This window comes from Solea senegalensis, linkage group LG8, assembly GCF_019176455.1.
Source record: "Solea senegalensis isolate Sse05_10M linkage group LG8, IFAPA_SoseM_1, whole genome shotgun sequence".
Taxonomy (NCBI): Eukaryota; Metazoa; Chordata; class Actinopteri; order Pleuronectiformes; family Soleidae; genus Solea; species Solea senegalensis.
In genome coordinates, this window is record NC_058028.1 from 16,695,985 (window position 1) to 16,721,811 (window position 25,827).

The 25,827-nt window shown below is 39.2% G+C and overlaps 1 protein-coding gene across 1 annotated transcript; it reads right to left on the reverse strand.

The window, feature by feature from the left end:
* Positions 1 to 267: 267 nt before the first annotated feature.
* rasa2 (RAS p21 protein activator 2) lies at positions 268 to 24,628 on the reverse strand. Its single transcript, XM_044032816.1, has 24 exons — positions 24,483 to 24,628; positions 20,733 to 20,856; positions 16,993 to 17,096; positions 16,799 to 16,893; positions 14,646 to 14,722; positions 12,826 to 12,909; positions 12,392 to 12,464; positions 12,200 to 12,276; positions 11,587 to 11,688; positions 8,979 to 9,132; positions 8,490 to 8,638; positions 7,842 to 7,956; positions 7,353 to 7,427; positions 7,054 to 7,177; positions 6,537 to 6,643; positions 6,361 to 6,444; positions 6,165 to 6,242; positions 5,496 to 5,569; positions 4,987 to 5,093; positions 3,724 to 3,806; positions 3,286 to 3,494; positions 2,996 to 3,099; positions 1,690 to 1,870; positions 268 to 1,133 (listed from the first exon to the last, which is right to left on the reverse strand). Exons 1-24 carry the CDS (start codon positions 24,538 to 24,540, stop codon positions 1,103 to 1,105), a joined length of 2,469 nt encoding a protein of 822 aa, XP_043888751.1. The 5' UTR covers positions 24,541 to 24,628; the 3' UTR covers positions 268 to 1,102.
* Between the last annotated feature and the right edge of the window lie 1,199 nt (positions 24,629 to 25,827).

The window sequence follows — 25,827 nt, forward strand, 5'->3', positions numbered from 1 at the left end:
AGACCTGAAGTACAATGTAACCGGTATGATTCACAAGTCACGGCGGAAACACAACTATACACCACAGTCATGTGCTATCAGGATTCAAAACTGAGCGCATGCAATCCTTTTTGCCTAAATCACAAAAATTCAGCGGAAAAAATGTACACATAAACTATATGTGTGTGTGTGTGTGTGTGTGTGTGTATATATATATATATATATATATATATATATATGTATATATATATATACACATATATATGTGTATATACATATTTAAAACATTTGTATTCAAAATACATACTTTTTTTTTTTCAAGTCAAACCTATGAAATTGTCTTTGGTCAAGAAAAATATCTTAAAAACTACCATCAATGTTATTGTACAGGGAAAACAAAACAAAAAACCAAACGTACGTACTCGAGATCATGGAACTGATCAAAGTGAAGGAGATGATACCAAGTATCAAATAATAATCTTCCATTTGGAGTGTTCCAAATATTTTAAAGTGCTTCTGCATTAAACCCTCAGAATTTCATCTGAAAGAAACATCCATCAGAGTAAGGCAGATCGGTTTGTTTTTTTATCCATATATACATTTGTTCGGAGGAGAAAAGGACACTAAGAGTGGAGACATTTTAAAAAAAAATGTACTCGGGCACAAGCGGAGGACGGCCCTCCACAAACGTGGTGATTATCAATTAACTCCGAATGCTAAAACACGGGGCAGAGTGTCCTCACAGCTGGTGATATAAAACTGGGTGAATAAAAAAAGAAATAGCAGCCTATTCACACTCATTCCAATGATGCCTTTTTTCATTCAGCTGGAGGCGTAAAAAGAGGACGTAAATCAAGAGGAGTCCCTTTTGTGAGAGGAGGAGGAGGTGAACATGAGGAGAGATTCTGGAAAAACTCACAATCCACCAACATAATAGAGTCAGGATGTCTGGAGGTCAGGATGTATCTTGTTGTTGTTCTTCTCCTGGAGATGCAGCAGCTGCTCTCACTGGGACAACTCCTGCGGCTCCTTTTGGGGACACCGGTGTGTCTCTGCAGTGCTGTTTGCGACGTACTGACACCTGCTGGTGTGGCAGTCTCAAGACTACGACTGCTCGCCCTGGTTACGAGGTTTTCCCAACTATCGGGTTGTCCCTAAACACGAGAGGAAAACAAAACGAGAGGGTTACGTTTCTGTGTGAGCCAAGCAGTAACTTATGTACAGTATATATGTGACCAGGTCCTTTGTGTCTCCCTGTTGTAGAATGCTCTTCTTCACATCTTCATAATTAATTACATGAATTTGCATGGAACAACAATTCTTAAGTCCATGTGAACAATGTCATCAGTGTGTATTGACCGGGAAAACAAATGAATGCAAAGAAAGTTCTTGTATGAACTTGACTTTCAGATTCATTTGATTATTTCAAATCAAAAGAAGTGCAATATAACTCGAGGTAGCATGACGTCTACTTCAGAGAGTTCAATGCAACAGCGTCAAACTTTGCAGGAGTTCAAGTATCGATGCCTTCTCGGTTCCATACAGGCTTGGTATTACAGTTCACTTCCTGACCATCATCTGCTGTATTTTTAACCACAGTTGCATTAGTATTCCAGTTACACATCAGCTGTAACCACGTCACACGCACACACACAAATTAAAAACACACACGCAAACAAACGTACACACACGTGACACATGCAGACTTACAGGCTGCCGTACTGTGCTGTGGTGTCGTTCCTGATGTTGTGCTGCCTCTGAAGTTCCTCCATGACGTTGCGGAGCTGTTTAAGTGTCTGAAATGTCTCTTTGGGTTCCTGAATGGTGAACTTAGAGTATTCCTCCTGCTCCCTCTGAGGGCCCTGGTACACCGCCATACTGGCACAGGCATCTGTGCAGAGGGATGTTGAACATGAGTCAATATCAGTGAGTCAGACTCCTCTACTGGTACTAGGCAAGACAACCATCTGCTGGTTTTGGTGTGAAAGGGTTAGATAAAATGTGTCATAGGAGGGAAATGCTCTTGGGTGTTCCATGTGTTGGCTGCAGCTTTTCTTATTTTAATCCACATAAAAAGATCACTATAGGGGGGACAAGGCAAGGTCAAATGGATATAAATGATACATGCTGCACTGCCAGCAAAGCATGGACTCATTTATGGAGTATCTTTATCTTGTATTAAAGGTCTGCTTTAAACCTGTCGGGGGTTAAACAAATATCTTTGTTTAGTGAAAAGAAAAAAAATATGTGCAAAATTTCTATGAGAGGCACATTTATAGTATAAATAAAAATGTGAATATGCAATGTGGTTCACCACTAATTTAAAGCTGTTTTAGAGCGTTTTACACTAAGACTGATGGAGGGACAGCAGAAGCATGACAGGAATAATCCCCACTTCTCTAAGGTGGTGAGATACAGAAACTACTGTTGAAAGAGAACAGCTAGAATATGGAGGGAGTTGTCCATAAAGCTCTGCAGGAGTGGGATAGGTCTGGGGGAGTAGTGACACAATCAGGGTTTCGGCAACAGAAGCTACACATGTGAGGCCAGCAGAAACTTAGCAGTACTGATTAACATGTGCAGGCAGGGGAGGAGATGTCTAAGGGGAAATCCACAGGAAGGAAGGAAATAGCTACTGTGGTGATTAAATTAAATACATTTTTAGCACATGTGTTTTCTGTGATCTGATTGCGATCGGTGTAAAGGTGTAAATACACCCAAAGACGGAGTGTTATCCGATCTGCCAAACCACTTTGAGAGGTTGTCGGAGAAGCATTGTGACCAGATTGAACAGAAGTGTTGACAGCATCGATCTATCACTATCTGATCACAGAAAACAACAGGTGTGAAGGAGGCCTTCTAGTCATCCTGAGTCTCTGGCTGAACGTGTTCATTTACGGGTCACAAACTCCACCAGTGATGTACAGCTCCATTAAATCCAATAATGCTCTTGGGAAGTTTTGACAACAAGTACAACCATCAAAGCCCACTGTGTGTGTTATGAGCAGGCACTGACCCTCCATGTCCTGGAGTTTGGTATCGTTTGAAGAGAGGAGGGAGAAAATTCTTTCGGTTTCCCGGTCACAGTCGATGTCAAGCTGCAGGTTGGCCAGCATGATGCTGAAACAGAAGACAAGCATAAGAGGATCTTCCCACTTTTGTTTCAATTAAAGACACCAACACCACTGAGCCAGCCTTTGGGTTTGACTTTCTGTGAGCTCTGAACAGTGTTATACAGAACAGATGACTCTTTTCTCATCCTGCTGTTTGTGGTAATGATGAGAACAGTGGGGAGGAAAGACTCACATTGTGCACGGCTTGCAGCCCGGTGCATTGTTACTCTGGTTTTTGCAGCACTGCCAAGCTCCACCGCTGTAATTTGATGGGTGGAATGTAGCCAAACGCCCTTCGTTGCAGCGAGTGACCTGGCCCAGGACCTCCAGCCAGTCACTGGCCTCTATGCAGTTCCCTGCTTGCACGTACAGAGGTTTCTCAGAGTGAACCACCTGAAACATCTGACAGAAGAGAGAAACACTTTCAGAGGTTTAAAAACACAATTTACCTGTCACACTTTTAAAGTCTAATGTGAAACATTCCAAAACATTAAGAGCAGCAATTAGATGATTGATGACTTAAACTTGACTGATGAGTTAAGTTGTCTCTCAATAGCAAATTCTAACAGCGGCTCATCATTTGTTGTTTTTAACTTGGAAACATGCGCAAGGAAGCGACTGTTTGACTTACATTTTTGCGGTTAAAGGCACTTTCATCCAGTTTCTCCACCGCCTGGATATTTTTGACATTGATGATGCAGAGGGCCTCTTTCCCTGTCAAGTAGAAGTCTTTCATATTAAGTACAGTCAGACGTACTATAACTCACATGGTGATTTGTTGCTGTTCAACAATGTCCGCCTTGTAAGTTAAGGAAATATAAGGTGTATGTGAAGGTCTACATCTCTCAATATGGCGTTTAATAACAGTGTAAACGCTAAAGCAATTTACTTTTCTAAGGCTTTGATCCCTGAGTAAAATAATATGAACTGTGTTACTCTCTGTTGCCCGTAAACAAAAAACCCAATTGGCCTCAACTGTTGACAAACTGTTCACACAGATGAACAGTTTGTGATCACTGCCAAACAGCAGAAACAATACAATTTAAACAAACAAAAGAAAAACAAACTCTCGAGATTTGACCTTGATGTGCTAATGGCACGGAAAATCAAATAACCCTCATTCATACAGAAAACCCATTAACCACACTCTTTGTTCTGTTGTATATTACCAGATTTAGAAAGACAATAAACTGAGCCGTGATGGACTTTAAGTGGTTGGTCAGAGACAAATGCACCACTCGCAGACCGAGTCCTCTTGAGACCATTTAAGATTTCTCAGCTTGATATTAATTATCTGTCTTGTTTTTTACAAAAAACAGGACAACACTGACTGACTCTGGACTCTGACTCAGTGGAGATTGTGGAAGAGGTGAAGAAACGTGTTCAAGCTGGTTGGAATGGGTGGAGAAAAGTGTCAGGGTGATAAAAGAGTATCAGCCAGAATGAAAGGAAAGATAGGAGGTCTAGAGGAAGACCAAAGAGAAGGTTTATGGATGTAGTGAAAGAGGACATGAAGTTAGTTGGTGTGAGAGAGGGGGATACAGAGAACAGGGTTAGATGGAGGAGGTTGATTCGCTGTGGCGACCCCTGAAGGGAGCAGCGGAAAGGAAAAGAAGAAGAAGAAGAAGATCTGTCTTGTTTTTTAACTATGCATGTTAATTTTCTTTTGTAATACTTTGTAATACTGGGCTTTTGTTATTCAGTATACACATACTTTATACCCAAAATAACATTAACATCTTCAAACTAGTAACACCTCCACTCCACTGTGTAGGACTGGTATTATTACAATCAGAAAACAAGTCTTCTGCTTCTGTTGTTTTATCCCACATGATGTCATATGTTTTCTAGAGCCATTAGGTTAGTACGAATTGATAAAAAAAAATGGTCTCACCTTTATGTTTGTGGTAAGAGAGCTCCCTGTTGGTCACTCTGAGCCATCTCTTTTTGAAGTTTTTCTTTCCGAGGCGTTTCCTCCCCTGGGCACGTTTCTGCACTTCTCTATAAGGACACGCACAAGACTCTTTGAGACTCAAAACAAAAACCATGCTGAAGGAAAGCACATTAACATATATATAACATATATATATATACATATATATATATATATATATGTACATAATATATAATGTAGTCATGGTTCTACATTGAAAACTGAACATTTCATTTTCAAAAGAGAAACAGTCCTAATGTCTTTACTGAACATAGACTGCTGTTACACCATAAACTGCTGATTTGCACTCCTTAACTGCAATTTAAGTTTTTATTTCTATTAATATTGTATTTCTGGTCTTTAATATTGGAATATTTATTTGTTTTCCTCTTCTCTAAAACCACATGAGTGCACCATCAACCAGAACAAAAGCTTTACCTATAAACCTGATCCTGATTCTAAACACTCACCCCTCCTTAAGAACCACTGCATCTTCCAGCCCACTGGACTCTTTGCTGACGTTGGAGGAGATCTCATCAAGAAACTGAAAATCAGAATTGACAATTATGTCAGTGCTAAAAATTCAGATCACAGTCAATGGCATTTAAGTTTATATTTTGCAGTTGGGTGGAGGACAAGCTCGTCTCCATAGCCACATACCCTGGTGTTAAAGTGCTACTAGCTGTATGACTGGGAAGCTGGGGGAGGTTGGCTCAACGGGCAAAAAATATCGAGGCCCTATGTTGATGCGTGTCAAATCAAGAAGCAGCGAGGTACGCACATGATGACAGAAGGTAATGGTGGTGCATAAATCTAGAGCCACTAGGTGTCTGGGAAGTCTCCTCTTTCAAACCATCTTGTTTTCCCTGGCCAGAGTGTGTACATTCTCAGTGTCCCTCAGTGTCTTTCAGATGTAGGTGGACAGCTGAGTCCTGTCCAGATGAGCCGGCTCTTCCGTGTTGTGCCATGTGTTTATGCAGTGGTTGTTTGGTTTCCCCGATGTAGCGGTCAGGACACTTGTCATTACATTAGACTGCATACACTACATTACTGTGTTTGTGTTTTGGGATTTGTTGACATGGTGGTCATTTTGTAACTTAATACTACACATTACATACAGTTTAAATTCAAAAACATACCTTTTTAACTCGTTCGATACATTTGTCCTCTTGGAATGATTTGAAGAAGTCATACATGTAGGTTTCTTTGAAACTAGACTGTAAATAGAAAATAATAAACAGGTTATGTTAACTATTCACACACAAGTATATTCAGCATTATTCTTTCCTTCTCATCCTTTACGCTGTTACATACAGAAATTATTGTAACTCTTACAATTTTTTTTGACAAACTGCCCCAGCTGCCCAGCGTCTGGATGGTTTTTGAGATGAGAGTGAGTGTCCGAGAAATGTCAGGATCCTGAGATGGAAGGAAAAAAACGACAAAGGGTGAATTTGATCTAAATTCAATAAAGGGTCTGCTTCGAGGTTCGAGGGGGGAAATTTACTCACAGGATGATGGGAACGGAGTTGGAAGGAGTGTGGAGTGAGAACAGCGACGGCAAAGAACCGCAAGAACACGAAGCTGCTAACAGCCGAGTACTGAACATGTGGGTCAGCTGTGGAGGGGGGGTGGGTGAGAGAGAGAGAGAGAGAGAGATAGAGCATGGAAGAAAGATATTTGCTTTGTTGTTCAACTCCAAAAAGCTTTAACAAAAATATACTGAGGAAGAAACTTAAATTTAGACTTGACTCTGTCTTCTTGTTATCTAGCTATTCTTAAGTACTGCAGCAAATAGTACATTTAAACATAGACATAGAGAAAAATATTTAGAAATGAATCAATAAAGTCAATATAGCCAATAATTATGTCTGGCGATGGGAACCAACACCAACAACAAAACTACTGAACTGTCTCACAGTCTCAGAGGAACAGAAATGTTACGATGACACATTTTAGGTAGAAAGTAAACAACGATCCATCAGTTCAGTATCTACAGTGTCCTACTGCACAGATGCGAATCTTTACCTGGGAAATGTTTACAGGCCAAATGTCTCAGTGACCTAAAGACGTCACACATGAGTGGTGGGCAGCTTGAACTCGACTGGGTGATGGAGGAGAAGACTTTCTGGACATAAACCTGCAGGTTCTCCTGCAGAGTTAAAAGAACATTAGCACTAATCTGTGAATACAGACACTGATATACACATAATATGTCTATTTATGTAACTTAACATCAGACATTATATTACAATATGTTTTACAAAGCTCAAAAACAAAATCATTTACAAGTATGATGTGTGGACAGGAGAGACATATACATTTACCTTATTGACCTCTACGTTGTCTCCTTCCTTTAGTTTAACAGGGTCTATCTCACATGTTTTGTTGGATTCACAAATCTATATGAGATTAAAAGGACAAAAAAAAACCAAATAGTGAGGGATCGATGAGCAATAATGTAGGTGTTTGAAAAAAAAACTGCCTCATCTCCACTTTCATGTTCATTCACTTTTTCAAGAAATATCAAATAACTCTCAAAAAAGTTATAAAAAACAACCAACAGATGCAGTGAGCCCAGTAGACTTCAAATGTACACATTTTTAAAAAAGCTGTTTTGAAAAAGGTTGATGGGACCTGTAAAAACTCCACATGTGCTAATTACATCTGCACATCTGCTCGCTCACAGTGGAAATGCAGCTGTTAAACTGGAGTTTTCTATCTTGACCTCATTGACTCATGTCCTTTCTGGCATCTGGATGTGTATGTGTGTGTGTGTGTGTGTGTGTGTGTGTGTGTGTCCTTATTACTCATACCTCATCTATTACAGGCTTTAGAGTAACTGCCAGGTAATTCTTTCCCACAATCTTCATCATGTCATCAATGCAGCGCGTCGCCAGTGAGTTGCCACGGAATATAGTGTTAGCCTCCCTGTGTGGACACAGAAATTCCACATGCATCATGCAGGCATAATCCAGTTCTTTTAAAAGGGTCATTTCACACGTCTTTCTTCAAAGTAAAGTCAACATGCTTTGATCAAATCCAAATTTATTTGTGAGGCCCAAATTCTTACAATCACAGTTTGCCCTTACAAGCTGTACATGAAGTGACATCCTTAGATCTGTGGTTCAGGTAAGGAACAACTCATGAAAAAACGCTTTAAGTGGGGGAAAAAATGGTAGAAACATAAGGAAAAGCCATAAAAAAGGGATTTCTTCCTAACACAGAAACACGTGCAACAGATGTTTCGTACTGGCTTCACACCTTTGGCATCTTTGTAAGACATTTCCATCCATTTTATTTTACACGTTTATTGGACTCAAACTTTAAATGTCTTTCATTTTCCAAAGCCTATTTGCAAAATAATTCTTAATGGGTTTAAGAATAACTAACAAACAATGTGTTCATCTGTACATGTGTATACTTAAGATACCACAGTGTCACCAGAATGTGAGAGTACTCACTGAGTGTTGTCCAGCTCCAGCGCTGCCACAGCAGAGACAAAAGGCACAAATCGATTGTGGTGGAGCAGCAGTCGAACCATGGGCAGCACTGCCTCGTAGCGCTCTCTGTAGATGTCCCCCAGGATGTGTGCTGCTGACGCTGAGATGGGCTGAAGGAGAACAAACACACCACATACAGAGAGAGGGGTTATGTTTTAAAGATCATAATGTGCAATCATAATTCAGAAGCAGGCGATTGAGGCGGTTGAAACCGAGACAATGCAATTAAACATAGTTCCATGACAGATCATTAAACCTATGTGCTCTATAAAGAGTTTATATATAACATACAGATACTTCTTTCGGGTTCTCCCTTTTAGGGATCACCACCATGGATCATTTCACCACATACTGTGCACTAGATTCTGATACTGTGTGACACTAGAAAATGTACAATTGTGTACATTGTTTCCAAGGACTAACCTCCACCGTTGGATTGAATTGCTTTACCTTCACATCTGGGGATTGGAGCAGCAGGTTGCAGAGTGGTGTGTAGCAAGCAGATGGCAGCACAGTGTCTTCGATGTAAGTCAGCTTCAGACGCAAGGAACCTAAATCATCAGACTTCGATTTGCTGCCGTTTCCTTTAGGCTGGAGGAGATACCTGTTAGACACCACAGAGAGACAGACTGCCATGAGGAAACAACACTACATTGCTATGATTAACCCAGTCGCCCCCGTTATGAAAGAATCAAAGGTCAGCTGTTCATTGAGTAAAACAAAGAAGCAGGTGTGTAGTGTGTCAGTCACGTTTGTAGACTTGAGCTCACCTCCAGATAACTCAACAGGAGGTGACTTCCTGCTTCCTGTCTGTGCAGTTCTGGATATTAATTAAAACAAATAAAGGCATATAGGCCAAGTGTGGAAGCAAAGAACTAGAACCCATAGACGAGGAAAGATTTCTGCATATGAAATTAGGTTTTATACATTAGTATACAGAATTACTTATGTACAACAGATTATTAGGGATTACATGAATATACCTCGAGGTTTAGGCAATGCTCTGAAGCATCACCAAGATTAAAAACTGCTTAAACTCCCAGTAAAAAGTACTGTCACTGAAGCCAACATTTACACAAACTGGTCACTATGTTTTCAGCTGTTGGAACAATTCAGGTGGACTAGATAAAACAAAGTAATTGTCAAATAGTCAACTAAATTAACAAGGATTGTGCTCATTTAAAGCGCATGCACTTCTCTCTATAAGCCAACAGATGGAGCAAAACACAAAAAGATAAAATGAGTTGAGTGTAACTGGGGGCTTGAAAAGCTGCAGCTATGTAACATAGCATGGTCCACGAGTTGCTTGATCTTTAAATCAGGGTTGAAATGTGCACAGATCTTTCTTTAAAGCCTCTCACGTGTGATCAGCTGTGCTGATTTGATGAAGCCAAGTGGTTTTCATGTGGAGATGGGAGATTTCCAGCATAAACACAAGGCATGACATACTGCCACCATGCAAAATGCCACCCACACACTCGGCTCACGTCCCTCATGTACCAACAGATCGCTATCTGGCATAATCCCAAATCACGTAGACTGACGCAGAGCAAGGAAACACCCACATAAGGGAAAACAAAAACATTAGCAATGTAGGTATATTATCAAATCACCTTCTGTTGGCAAAGAAAAGTTAACAGCGCAAGTTGTTATAACGATTAAGAAAGAACAGGGAGACTCTCGTGTAAGTGGAGCCACCTGCCTTCCAGTTCAGACCTGAATGTGACGTCAGCCATGACGCCAGCATGACAGTTTCTGACTGGTTTTGTTTAATGACAACAAACCTAATACATTTTTTAAAGAAACAAGCCCATCTGATTCTTATCAAGGATACAATGATAAAGACGAAGGACATACTGTACTTCCAACAGTGTATCGTCTTTACAAAAGACGAGGGAGACAAGTGTCTCCGTCTCTGAACCGAGACAAAAATACAGATTACCCCGTCAGGTGTCCGATTTTAGGACTGGTGTCTGTGTGCAACGTGCAGTTACATATTATCTTCACAAATCTGTGTGAGTGTATCAGACTTCTTCCATTTCATTAAGGTGCTTCAACTATGAGTCGCTCAAAAAAAAAATACTCAATCACCAAAATAATTTGGTTCTCAAATAGTTTTTTTTTTAAGTCCAGGATTGATGTAAGACAATACATTAAATGGATACACTTAACAAATACCTTTTTATTTGAACTCATACCTGTAAGAGATGTAATTTGGGTAACTCGTATACTGTATGTTTAGTTAAAAAAAAAAAAATCAAAAGAAAATGATATTTTTGATACGTGCTTTAAACAGTAAAGCATTTGAACTCTGCCTTCATGAACAAGACTCTGTGTCACTGTAAGAAGTCTGGTGAGCTTATTGAATCAGGCGGATATGACATGAGATCTGGAGTTAATAAGGAGTCATCTTTATGGTTTCTAATTAGATTTATTATATAATAGTGGACAAATACCCTGGCCTCCACCACTGAATGTTGCAGTGTGTTGCATGTGAGCGTTTTGACCTGACTTGGTTATTATTAGGAAAGAAGTGGTCTGAGCTTTGTAGCCAATTGCATGAGTGTGACAAGAGACATGATAATTAAATTTCTTTGGTGTCAAGACGTGCTGTTTTATTTGTTCAAAGACAAATGATGGAGTTTTTTTTTTTTCTCAGTATAGCTGTGTTAACATCTTGTTGAGGCAACACTAACATTGCTCTCTGGAAACAGGTTAGCGTACGACTGAAAACACAAAGAAGTGCCCATGAAATGTTTTAGAAGTGAATTCTACTGCGTAAAAATGTGGTTGTTCAGCAGTTTGATGGGATAAATGTTTCACTGTGCTGCTGCTGTATACATACAAATGCTCCCTCAGTCACTCCTTTTTAGTATCGCTTGACAAAGCCCGATCAACATAAAGCCCAAAGAGAGGCAGAAAAATAACATAACAACAATACAATTCTCCAAAATAAATGCACTGCAGCTTTACATAAATGTGCTACATAAACATTATTACAATTTTATGAACATTATACATGTTCATAAAAAAAAGTTTTCATCTGTGTTGTCCTTACCAGGCTTTGTGGATGTGGTCCTTCTGCAGGACCTTGACAGGGACACGTGTTGCACCCAGAAACACATCCTGAGCCAGATTCTCATTGTTCCACAAATCAACTCTGCAAAGGTGGAGGATGAGAACTGAAATAAGCTTTTTATCTGTGAATATAAGGCAGTACACTAAATCAAACTACATGTAAGACACAGCGTTTCTTGTCGTCGCTGTGGGTGAGTGAGTGTGTGTGGGTCCACACAAACCAAAATCCAATATGACACAAGAGACAAAATGGCCCTACTAAGGGGTGCTTACCTCTGCTTTGTGCGTAAAAACCTATACAATACCCGTGTTATGACACCACCTCAAATCCAAACCTCAAAACCATGCATGAGTGTTTACCTTTGACTCTGTCTAGTCTTACCCAGTGAGCTATGAGTCCACTGTGATGGAAGCCCCACATATCCTTAACCAGAAACCAAGGCTCTCTATCAGTAGTCAGAACACACCAGATCCAAATTCACTTTTTTGTCCTCAAGTTGTTAAGAAATTATTTTACTGCTGTCAAGACTATTGTGGGAGAGAGAGACAAACAGAGTGAGAGAGGGAGAAAAAAACAAAAACTATACACTCACTTGATCTCAAGTTTTTCAATGTCCTCCTCCTCCACTTGGAAATGAGATTTTTTAGAATAGCTGCTGGGTCGAGTGACCTAAGGATGAACATGTCATGGTTCAATTACAGGTTTCTTGCACAAATACATTTTTTGCTTGTGTTTTTCGGGTAATCTACCAAAAATGTAACCGTAAATGCTTATAACAAATTACCTCAAAAGAGAAGATCTCTTCAAACTGAGGGTTGCTGGTTTTCTTCTTTACCTTTGTTTTCTTTTGGTCAGACCTTGAGTAAAAGAAAATAAGTCTGTTTTTATTACTCTGCATCAAAATTATATTTTTAAAATTCTGCACTGAAAGACACAGTAAAACATATACACTTTTGACCCAATTTTGATTATGGAGCTTAAATTCATTTAGCATAATTATGTTTCTAGTGAATATTAAAAGTAAAATTGAAAGTGCTTTCAATTTTTGCCTTTAAATTGTTTAGTATTATGTTTTAGTATAAAACAGTACAATGTATAACATATAAAGGAAACTGGTTATAGTCTCTGTTTATAGTCCACAATACAGAAGAGTCACCATGCTGTCAACTTCACGAAAAGCCAAAGTCATTGATCTGTGTGTGGCAGCGGCAGAGTTACCTGGCAGGTCCGACGAGAGATACGGTGGCATAAGGGTCACAATTCTGCCCACTGATCAAAGGCAGCTCCTGGCACTCGATTATTCTGGAGGAAGCGACAAACTCAAGATATGAATACAAATCCTTCAAGAGGAAGATAACATTTTATAATATTTCAAAAATGAATATTTCAAAAATGAATTGTCTTTTGAAGTTACTCAGACACGCTTTTGCTGTTAACCCTTGATGGTTTATATTATTATTATTATTATTATTATTATTTCAGGACACTTATGAATAATAAGGAAAAGGGTAAATTCTGTTCAATATTGATTTTACTCCGGTATTTTTTTTGGTTTACTATGACTATGAATGAAGATTGTAAAAGACTATTTTACAATGTGGTATTAGTTCCCCAGGTCTTAACCTATCATACATTTACACTGTCACCAATATAAAATGGAGCAATGTATCAATCCCATGGTGTTAGTGTTCATTTAGAAGCAGTGTCTACTCTGCCCCTATGTTTGGCTCTTGTCACACAGGTATCGCTGCTGTTTCAGGTGAAAACAAACATACACTGTCGGCACTCTAAACAGGATGTGGCTGCTAAGCACGGGTCACCAGGGATTAAGAATGAATTCAGACCCTCACTAAGTGAGGCCAGAGGGAGAAGTCATGCAGAGCGAATGTCAGGATGTTTGTGTATAATCTTCCATGGTGCCATGACAATATTCCCTATGGTCTCGCCTGTGCATCTCATCATCTTTAACTCAGTCTTGTCTCACTCTCCTCTTATCATCTCTGGTGACTAATCACACTGCAGGCAGGCGACATGCAAGCGCAGGTGACTGTAAGTGAGTGTATGTGGTGAGAGCTGACAGTTACATTGTAAGTTAAAAAAAAAACAAAAAACCCTGAGTGATACTGTGAATGACGGCAGCAGAAAACCACAGCGGTTGCAGTGTTGCAGCGCACGCAATCTGCTCTGATGCGTTGCTTCCTCCTCATTAACCCGCTGTTCAACTTTGAATGAGGGGTGTAAAGCATGACATGTAAACAACATGGGGCCTGACATACACACACATAATATACTGTGTATGTGTGCGTCCACATGCTCCACCTGATCCTTTCTTTTGATGCTTCTGTGTGGTAACACTTTTTACACTTGAAACATGATCACTCACGGGAAAGGCAGGTTTACACCCGAGACAGGTCGCGAGTCAGAAACGTGCAGAAACGTGCTCATTAAAGAAATAATGTGACATACGCACACAAAAAACCTACAACAGTCCACTCAGACCTAAGATTACCAAGTGATCTTATCAATGACGAGTGCTGACGATCTGCTCTATTAAGGAGAGCCGTTTCAGCACACATTTTAAACTCATGCCTGTAATATTTGAGCAAATATATAATGTTGCAAGCACTGGCTGTGCTTGTGTCAACTCAGAGCTGAAGGCAGAGCTCATGAGCCATTAATGTTATTATTTCCTCTTAAACTTAGTACAATATGCATTTCTGATTGCTTGGGGAATAATAATGACCTCTATATTGTGTCTATATCTTTATTGTGTACTTTCAGGTTCAGTCAGGTTCTATAGCTGGTTAACAGAGTAATGTAGTCTACTCTTTCAGGATGTGTATGTGCATGTAAGATACATACACTCACACTGTATAGGATACCTGGTCCTCATAATATGTAAAAACAAAGCAAATATAAAGCAAAAAGCATCACATCACTGGTTTAAATTTCAACCTTAATTCAAATTCCCTTCAAAGTCTAACACTGCATGAGACATTCGGCTGAATCGGATGGCACTTGTTACTCTTGTTACTCACCGAACTACTAAGTGCTGACCTACTGAGCCGTTCTCTGTGATCACTTCATTCAATCGCATCTCAAGGTGAACCTTACCCTGTTGAAAGAGAGGAGAGGAGAGGAGAGGAGAGCAGTTACAAATTATTATAATAAGTCATGAGATCTCAGTCTTACAACAGGCTACATGTCATAAGTTTCATGCTGAATACCAAATTAATGTGAGTTGAAAAACAAGATGAAAGTGTAGGCTGTGGTGCATGTGTTTGTGAGAAAAGGACTACATGCCAAATCCCTCAGCCCACCGAATCACTGCTCGTAATATTTATTCTATAAACAACATGTGCGCAATTCTTCAACTGCACTGAAATGCAATGGAAGTGTTTTGACTCTGGTCCTGGATCTGTTGCTCCACATCATGTTGTTTCAGGTTAATGGAGGTAACATGTGTAACGAGAGCCAAAACAACTGTGAATTTTGTCATCATGCAAAAGGATCTTTATGGGGTCGGATGTGGTGAAGGCTGCCGGTCTTGCCTTCGGAAATGTCAGAATGAGAGAGACAGATACAGAGCAAGAGAGTAAGCAACAGAGAGAGGCTAAACAAAACACCCACACACTTGAACACTGTCTCTGCAATTCAGCACTTGGCAGAGATGGCCGAGTAGTTTTCTGTCTGATGCAAGATAGGCTTTTAAGCCAAAAGTAATATTACATACTTTGCAAGGATTTTAATTAGCCAATACATCAACAAATTAACACTCATACCACAAATCCCTATTCTCCCCTCTCACAATTGGTTTTCTTTGGTAACTTGAGTGAGTTCACAGGAATAAGAGACAACACTCCTCAAAACAGCCTCTGTTTGACTTGACAATGTTGCCAGAAAGACTTTGCAATAACACCTCCATCACTAACTAATGTAACTTTGCAGCCGAGAGTGTCTACTTGAGAGTGAATCAGTTGAACATACCCAGAATAGTCTGGCGTGGGATAATAGCAACAACAGTCAATAGATTAGCTATAGCAGCACAGAAGTGGCAGTGTGCTGTACTTTCACCCAGCCCAGTCGAACTTGATCAAATACAACAATCCCTATCCTAATTATATCCCTGTGTGATAAGAATTACAACTGCCCTAAATAAACTATCAATCAAACGTAGACAGCACATGGAAACAGACAGTGGACCAAAAACACCTCATAAGTTAAGACTGTGCAGTTCCCACAGACTTGGGATACTGAGTGAGGAATACAGCAGCACACTGTTTTAACCAGCTGCAACCGTTTTTACAGAGAGACCTTTGTCCTAATTTAAATAGCAAATTTGTCTATCAAATAGATCATATGCTCGGTGGCTGTCGTTGTCGATCCTGCAAACCCTTCCGAGCATTGATTTCATTTCATCAGAACATTCTATATTGAGTTTTGATCAGGTGACACACTAGTAGTGCAGAATGGCGACTCAAGATGAGTCACTCACTAAAGCAGTATGATTAACATAAAGTATGTTTGTTATTTTGTGTGGTCCTTTGCATATAATTTATTTCATTTATTTAGTTTTTTGAGTCTGTACTGTATAGAAATATTTTACATTGCTTTTGAGTTTGAGATTTGTATTAAATTTATACTGCCATTAGCTTTTATGAAGATCGTGGGTTTTTTTTCTTTACTTTCTCTCATAATGTGATTGTGTGTTTATCACATTGGTTCTCATGTATTGACAGTTTGACGGTGGATTTGAGATGCATTACACTGCCTGAAGCCCTACAGTGTCGTTATCTTACTAGAGGGAGTAATATGCAGTTTTGGAATGACATCAAGTGTCAAAAATGTTCAAAACCTTGTGGCTTGTATTTCATGCTTGTGTGTTAACACATTTGCACTGACAACAGCGACAAAGCCATGAACAGAGATGAACCTGTGTTTGGTTGTCAAACTGTAAAAAAAAATATGACATCTTGGAAATTGATCTTGTATGTTTTTGAAAATTGTCATTTTGCAATTCAATTCCATTTCCTATGTTGTGGGTGTTGCCTGAGCCTGTGGTGAGTGGTGAAGACTCATTACTGAACTTCGGTGCAATTTAACAAAACAAAAGATTTGCTGTATATCAAAGAGCAAATTTAAATTCAAATATTTGTAACTTATAATTAAAATAAAATATACAATTAATTACCTGGACTTCAGAGTTAGGATTTACAGGCTGGAGGCTAAACCAATTCTCCTTCCCACTGTATTTACACAGGTCATCTTTCCGGATTGATACCTTGCCTAATAAAACAAAAAAACAAACAAACACATACTTTAAACTACAAGTCATTCATTAAGAGTCAAATATGCATGTGTTAGTGCCTTATTTATGCAACTTACCAACAGGTAGGTCCCTTTGAAAAACGCTCTTGGCATAAATATAGAAGGACAAACACTGAAATGGACGTGGGATCTCAAAGTAGAAGTCTTCTCCATAGAAAGGGCTGTAAATAAAGGTAGGAGTTAAAGTTAGAAAACAATGTTGCTTCTTATTTTGGGTAAAGGAAGTGTCTTAAATGTATTTATTTATCTATTTTCATTATTTGATCAACTGGTTGGCTAATTATTGCAAGTACGAGAAATGTTATCTGATTTAACAGTACTTGACCTCTTTAAAAAAAAATCATGTTAATTTTGTGTTGTATTGAGAACAAAATTCTTATTCACACATCAGCATCTTCTGCAGTTATCTAGCAGGGCTGCAGTGTTTTATGTCTGTATGCAGCAGGAGGTGTGTGTGTTTGACCCAGTTCTATACTGTGAAATCATATGATTATGGCTAAAGGAAGTTCCTCGTGTAACAATGGTGTGATTACAATGACACAAGGTTGTTTTAACAACCCAGGTGTATGTAAATCTTATGTAGCACTCCGACCTTAACACTGCAACATCATTGTATTAGGAGCAAAAGTATCATAAACCCAGGCTTAATTATGTTAATGTGCTGGGGAATAAACTGCCTGAGCAGAAGGTGGACATCGCAGGGTGCCCTCATGACTCATCATGGCTGAGGGAAGTGATCATGCCACGCTGTAGCTTTAAATCTGTCACTTTTACCCTCCAAACAAACACAATATAGCTCCATGACATTTCTTGTTCCCCTTTATGTTTAACAGTGAACACAAAATCATAAGGAAACCGAAATAAAAATTAAACAAAAAAATAGTGTGGTGTGGTGTGGTGAGGGACATCATTAAATACTTGTATGGACAATGAAAGACAAAATTCTTTTTTTAAATGAAAACTGAGAAGTGCCAGATCATACAAGGAAAAAAACATCTACAGGGACTTTACACTTGTGAGCTCAAACATGACACATTGAAGCAAGACAAATATAAGCTAGGCTCCATCCATGAGTAATAATAAACAACCTTTCTCGCTATCCCAACTACGACTTTGCTGCACTGTGAGGGGTGAGTGGCTATCCCAGCATGATGTGTATGAATATATAGCCACATTATATAAAGTCTTTTACTTATTTAAAACATTATCACAATGTATACACGTTTCACACGAGCAATGAAAATACTTAAGGATTATAATGTTGTGATAATAATCACTAATAATATTACTATATCACAAGATGTAGATTGATTTTCATATTGTTTTTTATTCCAACAGTTTTTCACAATAATAATTTAGCACAAACTAAAATTGTGAGCTACATGCAGGCACAATACACTGTTACACTAGTCTCTCGTAGTTTACAGAGACATAAAATCAATCAATTAATTAATTAACCATGTCTACAGCACAAACAACTTCTCAAGACATTTGGAAACAAAAGCTGAGACTTTTCAATAACCTTTTAATTCTTCTTTTCTAAGGGAACTAAAATAATCCGGTTTCCTCCCACAGTCCAAAACACAAAGGTTAATTGAACACTCTAAACTGCCCATAGGTGTGAATTTGAGAATGGTTGTTCGTCTTTGTGTGTTGGCCCTGCAATGGACTGGCGATGTGTCCAGGATGTACCCTGCCTTTTGCCCTGTGTCAGCTGGGATTGGCTCCAGTGACCTTTTTTGGAACATAAAGTGGTAGACAATGGATGGATAACATATGTAAACAGATCATTAACTAACACACACTAAACAAAATGTGCAACAGTAGTATATAACTAAGCTTTGAGTGTGGCAGTGGCCCGACTGCCCACTGAGAGCTGGCAGACACACAGGGGACCCAAGCATCTGTGCCACACAGTCCTGCCAATAACTACCTCACAACCAAGACCACAAGCAGGACAGCTTGAACTGACATAGCTGATTGTAGGTTAAGCACTACCTCGATGCAGGTGCTGCCTACAGATGGACCACCTGTCCCAAACAGACTGAGCAGTATTCAGAGAGTTGTACTAGATTAACAGTTCAAATAAAACCACAATCCCTGGCTTTTAAATGAAGTCATCTTAACCGATGCAAGTTAACAAAGTTTGGTACACCAAATAAATGGGTCACACAATTTCTTGGTATGTACATGCACTACTGAAATAAGAAAAAACATTTGGAGTTATGTGTCATGTGCCTAATAATTATACTTCACAAATCAATTTAATCCATGTGTCAAAACTGATTTAGGACATAGCAACTACAAAAACAATCACTCACTACCACAACCTGGTCTTTCAGCCTCACCCCTCTACAATGTATGCATCTTGGGTGGTGAAAATATCTTTTGTGACACTTCTGCACTAAGTTTGGCCAACACATCCAGCTTTACACCCACACATATTCCTCAATATTACAAGGAATTATGCACATGTAGCCTGCCAAATTTGTACACACCCCAACAAACACATAATATACTATCTTTCCTTCTGTTCTCAGTATCTAAATATTGTGAGAACACCAGGTAGAACCACTTGACCAAATCTGTTTGTATTTGCCTCCTTTATTCAAGGGATAAGGTACAGTTAGAGCTTCAATACAGCCTGTAAGCCATTTGATACACAGATAAACTTCGGGCCAAATTTGAATGATTAGTGAGATGAGATAAACAGAGGCTAAGGTAGCCGAGAATGACTCGTTGGTGAGCTAATCATTCAAAACAGAGAGAAAAACGGGGGAGAGCGTGGGAGGACACACTTCCTCAGAGACTGCAAATCTTTTTGAACAGCACCGAAAATGGGGCGGGGCCTGTTGTGAAATACCTAGTTTACAGAGAGATGTGCAATGATGTCGATAGAAATCGAAATGTTTCCTGAATGCCCAACTCCCACACCTTTTTCTCAGCCACTTGTGAGCTTGTAACTATTTGTAAAATGGCTCATTTCAGTCAGATTCACTTCCATATTTACTGACTCAAACACTACCACACTCTCACACACACACAGCTATGAACAAAGTACTGACAGTTTAGAAGATATTTTATTTCTCACATGATGAGCCAATGGTTAAAATAGTCAAGAGTTTACCATTACTTGTTTCACAATATATTTTCACGATATATTTTCAAATTATCAGCTTCATTCATGAAAAACTACTGAGGCTAACTGCTATGTTACAAAGTCTCTTAACTTAATACTAGATTCAAAAGAAATCCTTGGTCAAAAGCAATCTTATCTTTTAAGTAGAAATTGATGCATGTGACTATGTATTCAACCATCTTTAATGTGAGATTACAAATGCTGCAATTTGAAAGAATTCAATTGGAAAGGAAATGAAACAAATGTGATATCTGTGAATCTGAAACCGCTACCCATATAAATACAAGAATATTTGGATTTCAGATGACAGTTATTTGTCAATATCATCCAAAGACATGATATGAAAAACACAACTGTAACGGTTTTTACTGCAGAAGACGACGTGTTGGTAATTTTAAACTTTCTGCATCTATTTTGTGAGTTTTCCAAATACTGATATTCTACCATTTTTAAGAAAGTTATGGAAAGTAAAAGCAACATGTAGAGCAAGGTAAATCAAGGCTACATATGCAATATGCTATTGTAATTTGAACATTATTAAACATCTGTAGATGAACAGCTGTAAAACTACAACTGCACCTGTGCCTAAGACAAAGGTAAAAGAAACAGTAAGAGTTAACTGGTTAATGGATAAAGGTTATGGTGTTTTCCTGCTCACCTGACACTTTTGTCAAACACCTTGGTGCGAAACACCTCCTCCTGATCCAGACTTATGGTGCAAAATGTACAGAGATCCCTTTGTCGATTAGGACCCGAGACTGAGCCCAGGTTTTTAGCTTCACCTGAGAAAACAAAAGAAGGATGCCGTTATGATCTTGACTGGCATCAGAACAAGTTTTTCCTGAATTAAAAGGAAAAACATATAATTATCAGTGCTTTGCGAAAACATTTGCATCTCCATTGGATGTACAGTGTCAGACACTGACACATAAATGGCAGCCCTACCCATCCAATAGCATTTGTCTCTCTCTATGTATCCTTCCAGTATAGTTGTGAATATGAATTCTATGTTAGAGAATGAGTATAGAGTAGTGAATATATCGAATATATCAATCTGCTTCTAAGTTTCAGATCTTACTCACAGCAATCCTAAAATCAAAACAAACCTGAAATTAGATCAATGAGTTCCTAATTTTAATCGAAGAGGGTAAGAAAAAAATCTCTAAGAAAAAGTTCCTATTAACTTCCCTGAAGTTAATCTTAATCAATAAAAACACACATGATTGTAATAATGCACTTCTAAAATATGCTTTTCTTTTTAACATCCTCATGTTCACATGGGTTCTCTGGCTCTTGCCAGTTGCAAGGGCAGGCTGCTGAGCGGATGTAGCTGAAGTAGACAAGGCTCATATGTGGTTAAAAACATGAAACACTGACTTCCTCAGCATAACCAACAGTGCAGCGCTGATTCACAAATGACAAACACCTTTGTCACACACTCACAAACACCCTTCCACTGCATCGCAGGAAGATCCAGATTACATGGCATGAGTGTTTGTGCAACATACGCATAAATATGCACTAAATTGTGAAATTTCCTATATTATCTGTGCAATAACCAACTTATGTATAATAACTCAAATCACAACCATCTCATCCATTCAATACTGTATAGAGTGTATATCTCTACTGTATATATTGTACATATTGACATTTTATATTAGCGTGCATATGTTTACTTAGCTTTACGTTTACTCTTGTTCATTTCTTTTATTATTCTTATATACTTCTATCCCCGTTCATGTTCTCTGAATAGTAGCAGCTGTAACATAAGAATTTCCACTCGAGGATCAATAAAGTATTCTGATTCTAATTCTGATTCTGATTCTGATAAATCAAAGCCACAAGTGGCCATCACTTAAATGTTGCACTATCAATAACTTAACAATGAGTCAGAAGAAGACTGGTGGATTACAGGCAGCAGTCTAAATTGATCCATTTGCTTTGAATAGTTACCCTATGCACTGTTGGGAGCCTAATTAAGAAAAGTCAACAGTGAGCCCTGCTCTCTAACAGGCTAATCTTATCTTAGCAATGGCCAGTAAAAACCGCTCAGTTGTTACTAAGCTTGGATCAGGATGACCTGGTGGGAGTAGGGCACAGACGAACACAGACTTTAACAGGTACAGTATACACTGACTAAGCATCTCTTCAATAACATATCCACTATAACAGAAGCATGACGCCCCGTGAAATACATGTAGTGATTGATACATCTCTTCACTAATGACTGCATGATCTTTGATTTTATTCTGATAGGGACACAAACAAGTGCACATTTACAAGTGTGTACACTTCCAAACAAAGCTGTAAGAATAGAGCTTCACGAAGTGTCACCACCACTGATGTAGGCCAGAGGAAAAAGGACATAGTGTGAACGGGGAAGAATGGAGTTTCGTAAGACTGCAAAGTGAGTTACATGCCATCACACTTCCTCTATTTTGTTCTGCAAACCATTTTCTCATTAATTCATAGTAGTGAAACTGACATTTGTCCTCCTGATGTGTGCTTGCCTTTCACACTAGTTAACCTATTTCCATTGGTTACATTAAGTAGTAGTGTCGGTTTTCTCAAAATACATTTCACATGTAAAACAACTTTTATCAATGATATCAATAATAAAGTCTATTCTGCTTTGACACCAGCCTATACTAAACTGGACTTTGCCTGGAGTTTGACCACATTGAACTTCGGTTTAAGTTGAAGCACAGCAAAACTAAGTGAGAATAATCAAATCTGTTGCCTTAGATGTAACATTTTGTCATTCATTGACTCACTGGTTATTATGAGAAGCAGCGTGATGTGTGCAATTTGCATTTAAATGTTTTAGCAATGGTTGAACTTGAAAACTGATATACAAATACTGGACCTGGAGTTATGTGGATCAGCTCTGCCTTTAAATGTTGATGAGGAAACTAAGGTGTTTCACTCATGTGACTATATATTATACAATAATAACTATGCTGGGTGAATTAGCTAGAAATATTTGATGCCGCAGGCAATACAACTAACTGATAATTAATTAATGTAGTGGCAAATAATAATGCACAGTAAGTTATATATTTCTTTAGTACATAATCCACCTGCAGGTCAGACTCACAGCACTGACACTGTGTTGACATAGGAGTTAAACCACTGTGGCAATGATTGGCACTACTAAATCATGGCATTTCAGTATAAGGTGGCTTGATTACGGTGTCTAAAATTATGTGAACACAATTTGACTCAACTTTCTTTTTTAAAAAGCCATATTTTAAAATTGAAAATGTTCTTGGGATTAATATACCCTTCAGGGTCAGTGCACTATAACTTACTAACAAAATTAGTCCAAGGGAAAAAAAAGTAAACGTAAACATAAGTAAGAAAACTACAACAGGAAAATGGTCATGGGTAACCGCCCCCCATGACTCAAGACTTTATCCAAATTATGAAAGAGATGTACGTCATGGTGAAACCAAATTCTCAATAAAGTCATAGTTAAGTTAATTCCAGTCATGTTGCACTAAGCGGGTACAACAGATTACTGACATCAAACATGGATTCTTCACTTAATAAATTAAGTTATAAAGTCAGAGTTGTCCTACTCTTTATCTGTTATAATGTTATCTGCTTTAGTGAACCCTCATCCCCATAGTAAAACACCTTTATCATTTTAATGGTTTATTACCATAGTCATTGGATGGTAATATATGAATGAAATGACTCTGGGCTCTACAGGTTGTCCTAACTCGAGTAGGTTCCTTTACTTTTCTATTATAATTTCTAGTTTCTTGTAATTATTGTACATAGACCTATTTTTAGTTAGTATACAGATATTCTTGTTTTTCCCCAAATTACATTTTGTTTAAACAAATTCTGAGAAATATAAAGCATGGAATAACTCGAATGTCTTTCAATAAAATCTAATTTCGTACAATAATTTTGCGTCATGTTTATTGTTATTATCCAACATGAGGTGAGTAACCTGACTATGAGATGCCTGCAGTGAGCAGAAGTGGCTGGCAGCAGCTAGCCTGGCTGCTGTGCCACCAGCGTAAACTTAGCTTAACTGGGCAGCTCTGGTCTACACACAAACTCTGGGTGGAATAAAAACCTTGCCATTTTAAAATGCCCATAAAACATCCGGTGTGCTCCAACAGCTTATCTAGAGGCCGTGGGCTGCCGCTCGATGAATGAAATCATTCACAACAAGCCGCTCGCTAACGTGCTATGCTAACTTGGCATTAGAGCGACCAGCAAAACTGGATGTCTCTGCCTCCCTCCACACTACCGTTGACTGCCGCTCGCACGCCGCGCCCCTCCGGCTGCCTTCCCCATGGCGCCGCTCCGTGGTTCTAGTGCGACCTCTCCCATCCACCTCCCCGCTGCGAATGACGACAATTACTGGCTCGCCAACGTGTCAACTTACATATTTTCCCCCGCAGGCTCTGTAAAATCCGAATCCTGGCGTCGTCCTCTTCCGCCATGGTCAGAGCTGACTGTTGTCGCTGCTTTCAGCACTGGGTTATCATCATATCCGTTTATGAATGCAGGCAGATCGGAGGAAAGACTGCCCCACTGCCGCGTCACGTCACCGCTCGCGCGCTCGCTCGCTCTCTCTCTCTCTCTCTCTCTCTCTCTCGCTCTCTCTCTCACTCAGTCACTCACACACATACACACCAATAGCTCCAAAAGGCGGCTGCCGCTGAACCAAACGTCAGGCTTTATCTGAGGTCGAGCGCTTCCCCTCAGCTGCTGCTTCAGCCTGGAGATGGACGGAGCTTTTCTACGTAATTAAGGTGTCGTTATACTTTTGTTAATTACGTAACAGCCCTAATACAACACCCATTTATCTGGTTTACTACTCAGGGGCACATCTAGAAATGTTGGGCCCCATGAAAGAATATAACACACATAAGCTGCAAGATATCAATTTCCAACTTGAACAAGTCAGAGTTTAAGTATTTGTAGACTGGCTCTATCTTAAAGCCATGTTTCCACTCACTGGAACATTATGTTTTTTGTGTTTCCATTAGGAAAATATTATTACTACTATTAGGAAAATAGTACCAATATATTGGGGTATCGCTACCATGACAGATTGGGCGACAGAAAGGCGACCGGTGTTGACGTCAAACAGCCACAAACCGAGCTGTCCTCCATTGTTGTTCGTTGTTGGCACACTGGTACAATGTCACACTCCGCATCTCGCTGACGTGGCCAATGGGCACAGCTTGTACCGGCCCTACCAAGTAAAGACACTGTTCTCGTGCGAAACGCAAGCCTGACGGAGGGCTTTACCATTCCAAACCATACCATACTGTATCAAACCAAACTGTACCATGATGGAAACACGGCTTAAGCTATACTTGCCATGCAGTATGCAACAAACACAGGGCTCGGCTCCTACACTCAATCCTACCGTTCCCAAGCACGTCAGGGAACTACGATGGCCTTCACATGCCAGTGAGGATGTTGGACTTCTTTGTTTGCATAGTAAACTTCCGATTAAAAATGCAAACACACATATTCTGATTGGGTTGTCTGTGTGGCAGCAATAGAAAATGGTGGCACAAGATGGCAGCCCCTGTAAAGCAAGACCCTTGCCTAAAGCTTTTTCCAATGGTATTAAAAAAACTGTTTTTATTTTTAAGAGGTTATACACAATTATACTTATTGGTGTATGTTCAAACCCAAGGAAGCTTTACAATACAAAAGAAGCTTATGATCCGTCTGTTACGTCATATGGCCAGTCTTCGAGAGAAGCAAAGAAT

Coding starts and splice junctions, on each gene's coding strand:
- rasa2 (XM_044032816.1), bottom strand. CDS start 24,540: ATGGCGGAAGAGGACGACGCCAGGATTCGGATTTTACAGAGCCTGCGG. Junction 16,894..16,992: donor TCAAAGGGACCTACCTGTTG/GTAAGTTGCATA, acceptor TTGTTTTATTAG/GCAAGGTATCAATCCGGAAA. Junction 3,100..3,285: donor GGCTGCAAGCCGTGCACAAT/GTGAGTCTTTCC, acceptor CTTCTGTTTCAG/CATCATGCTGGCCAACCTGC.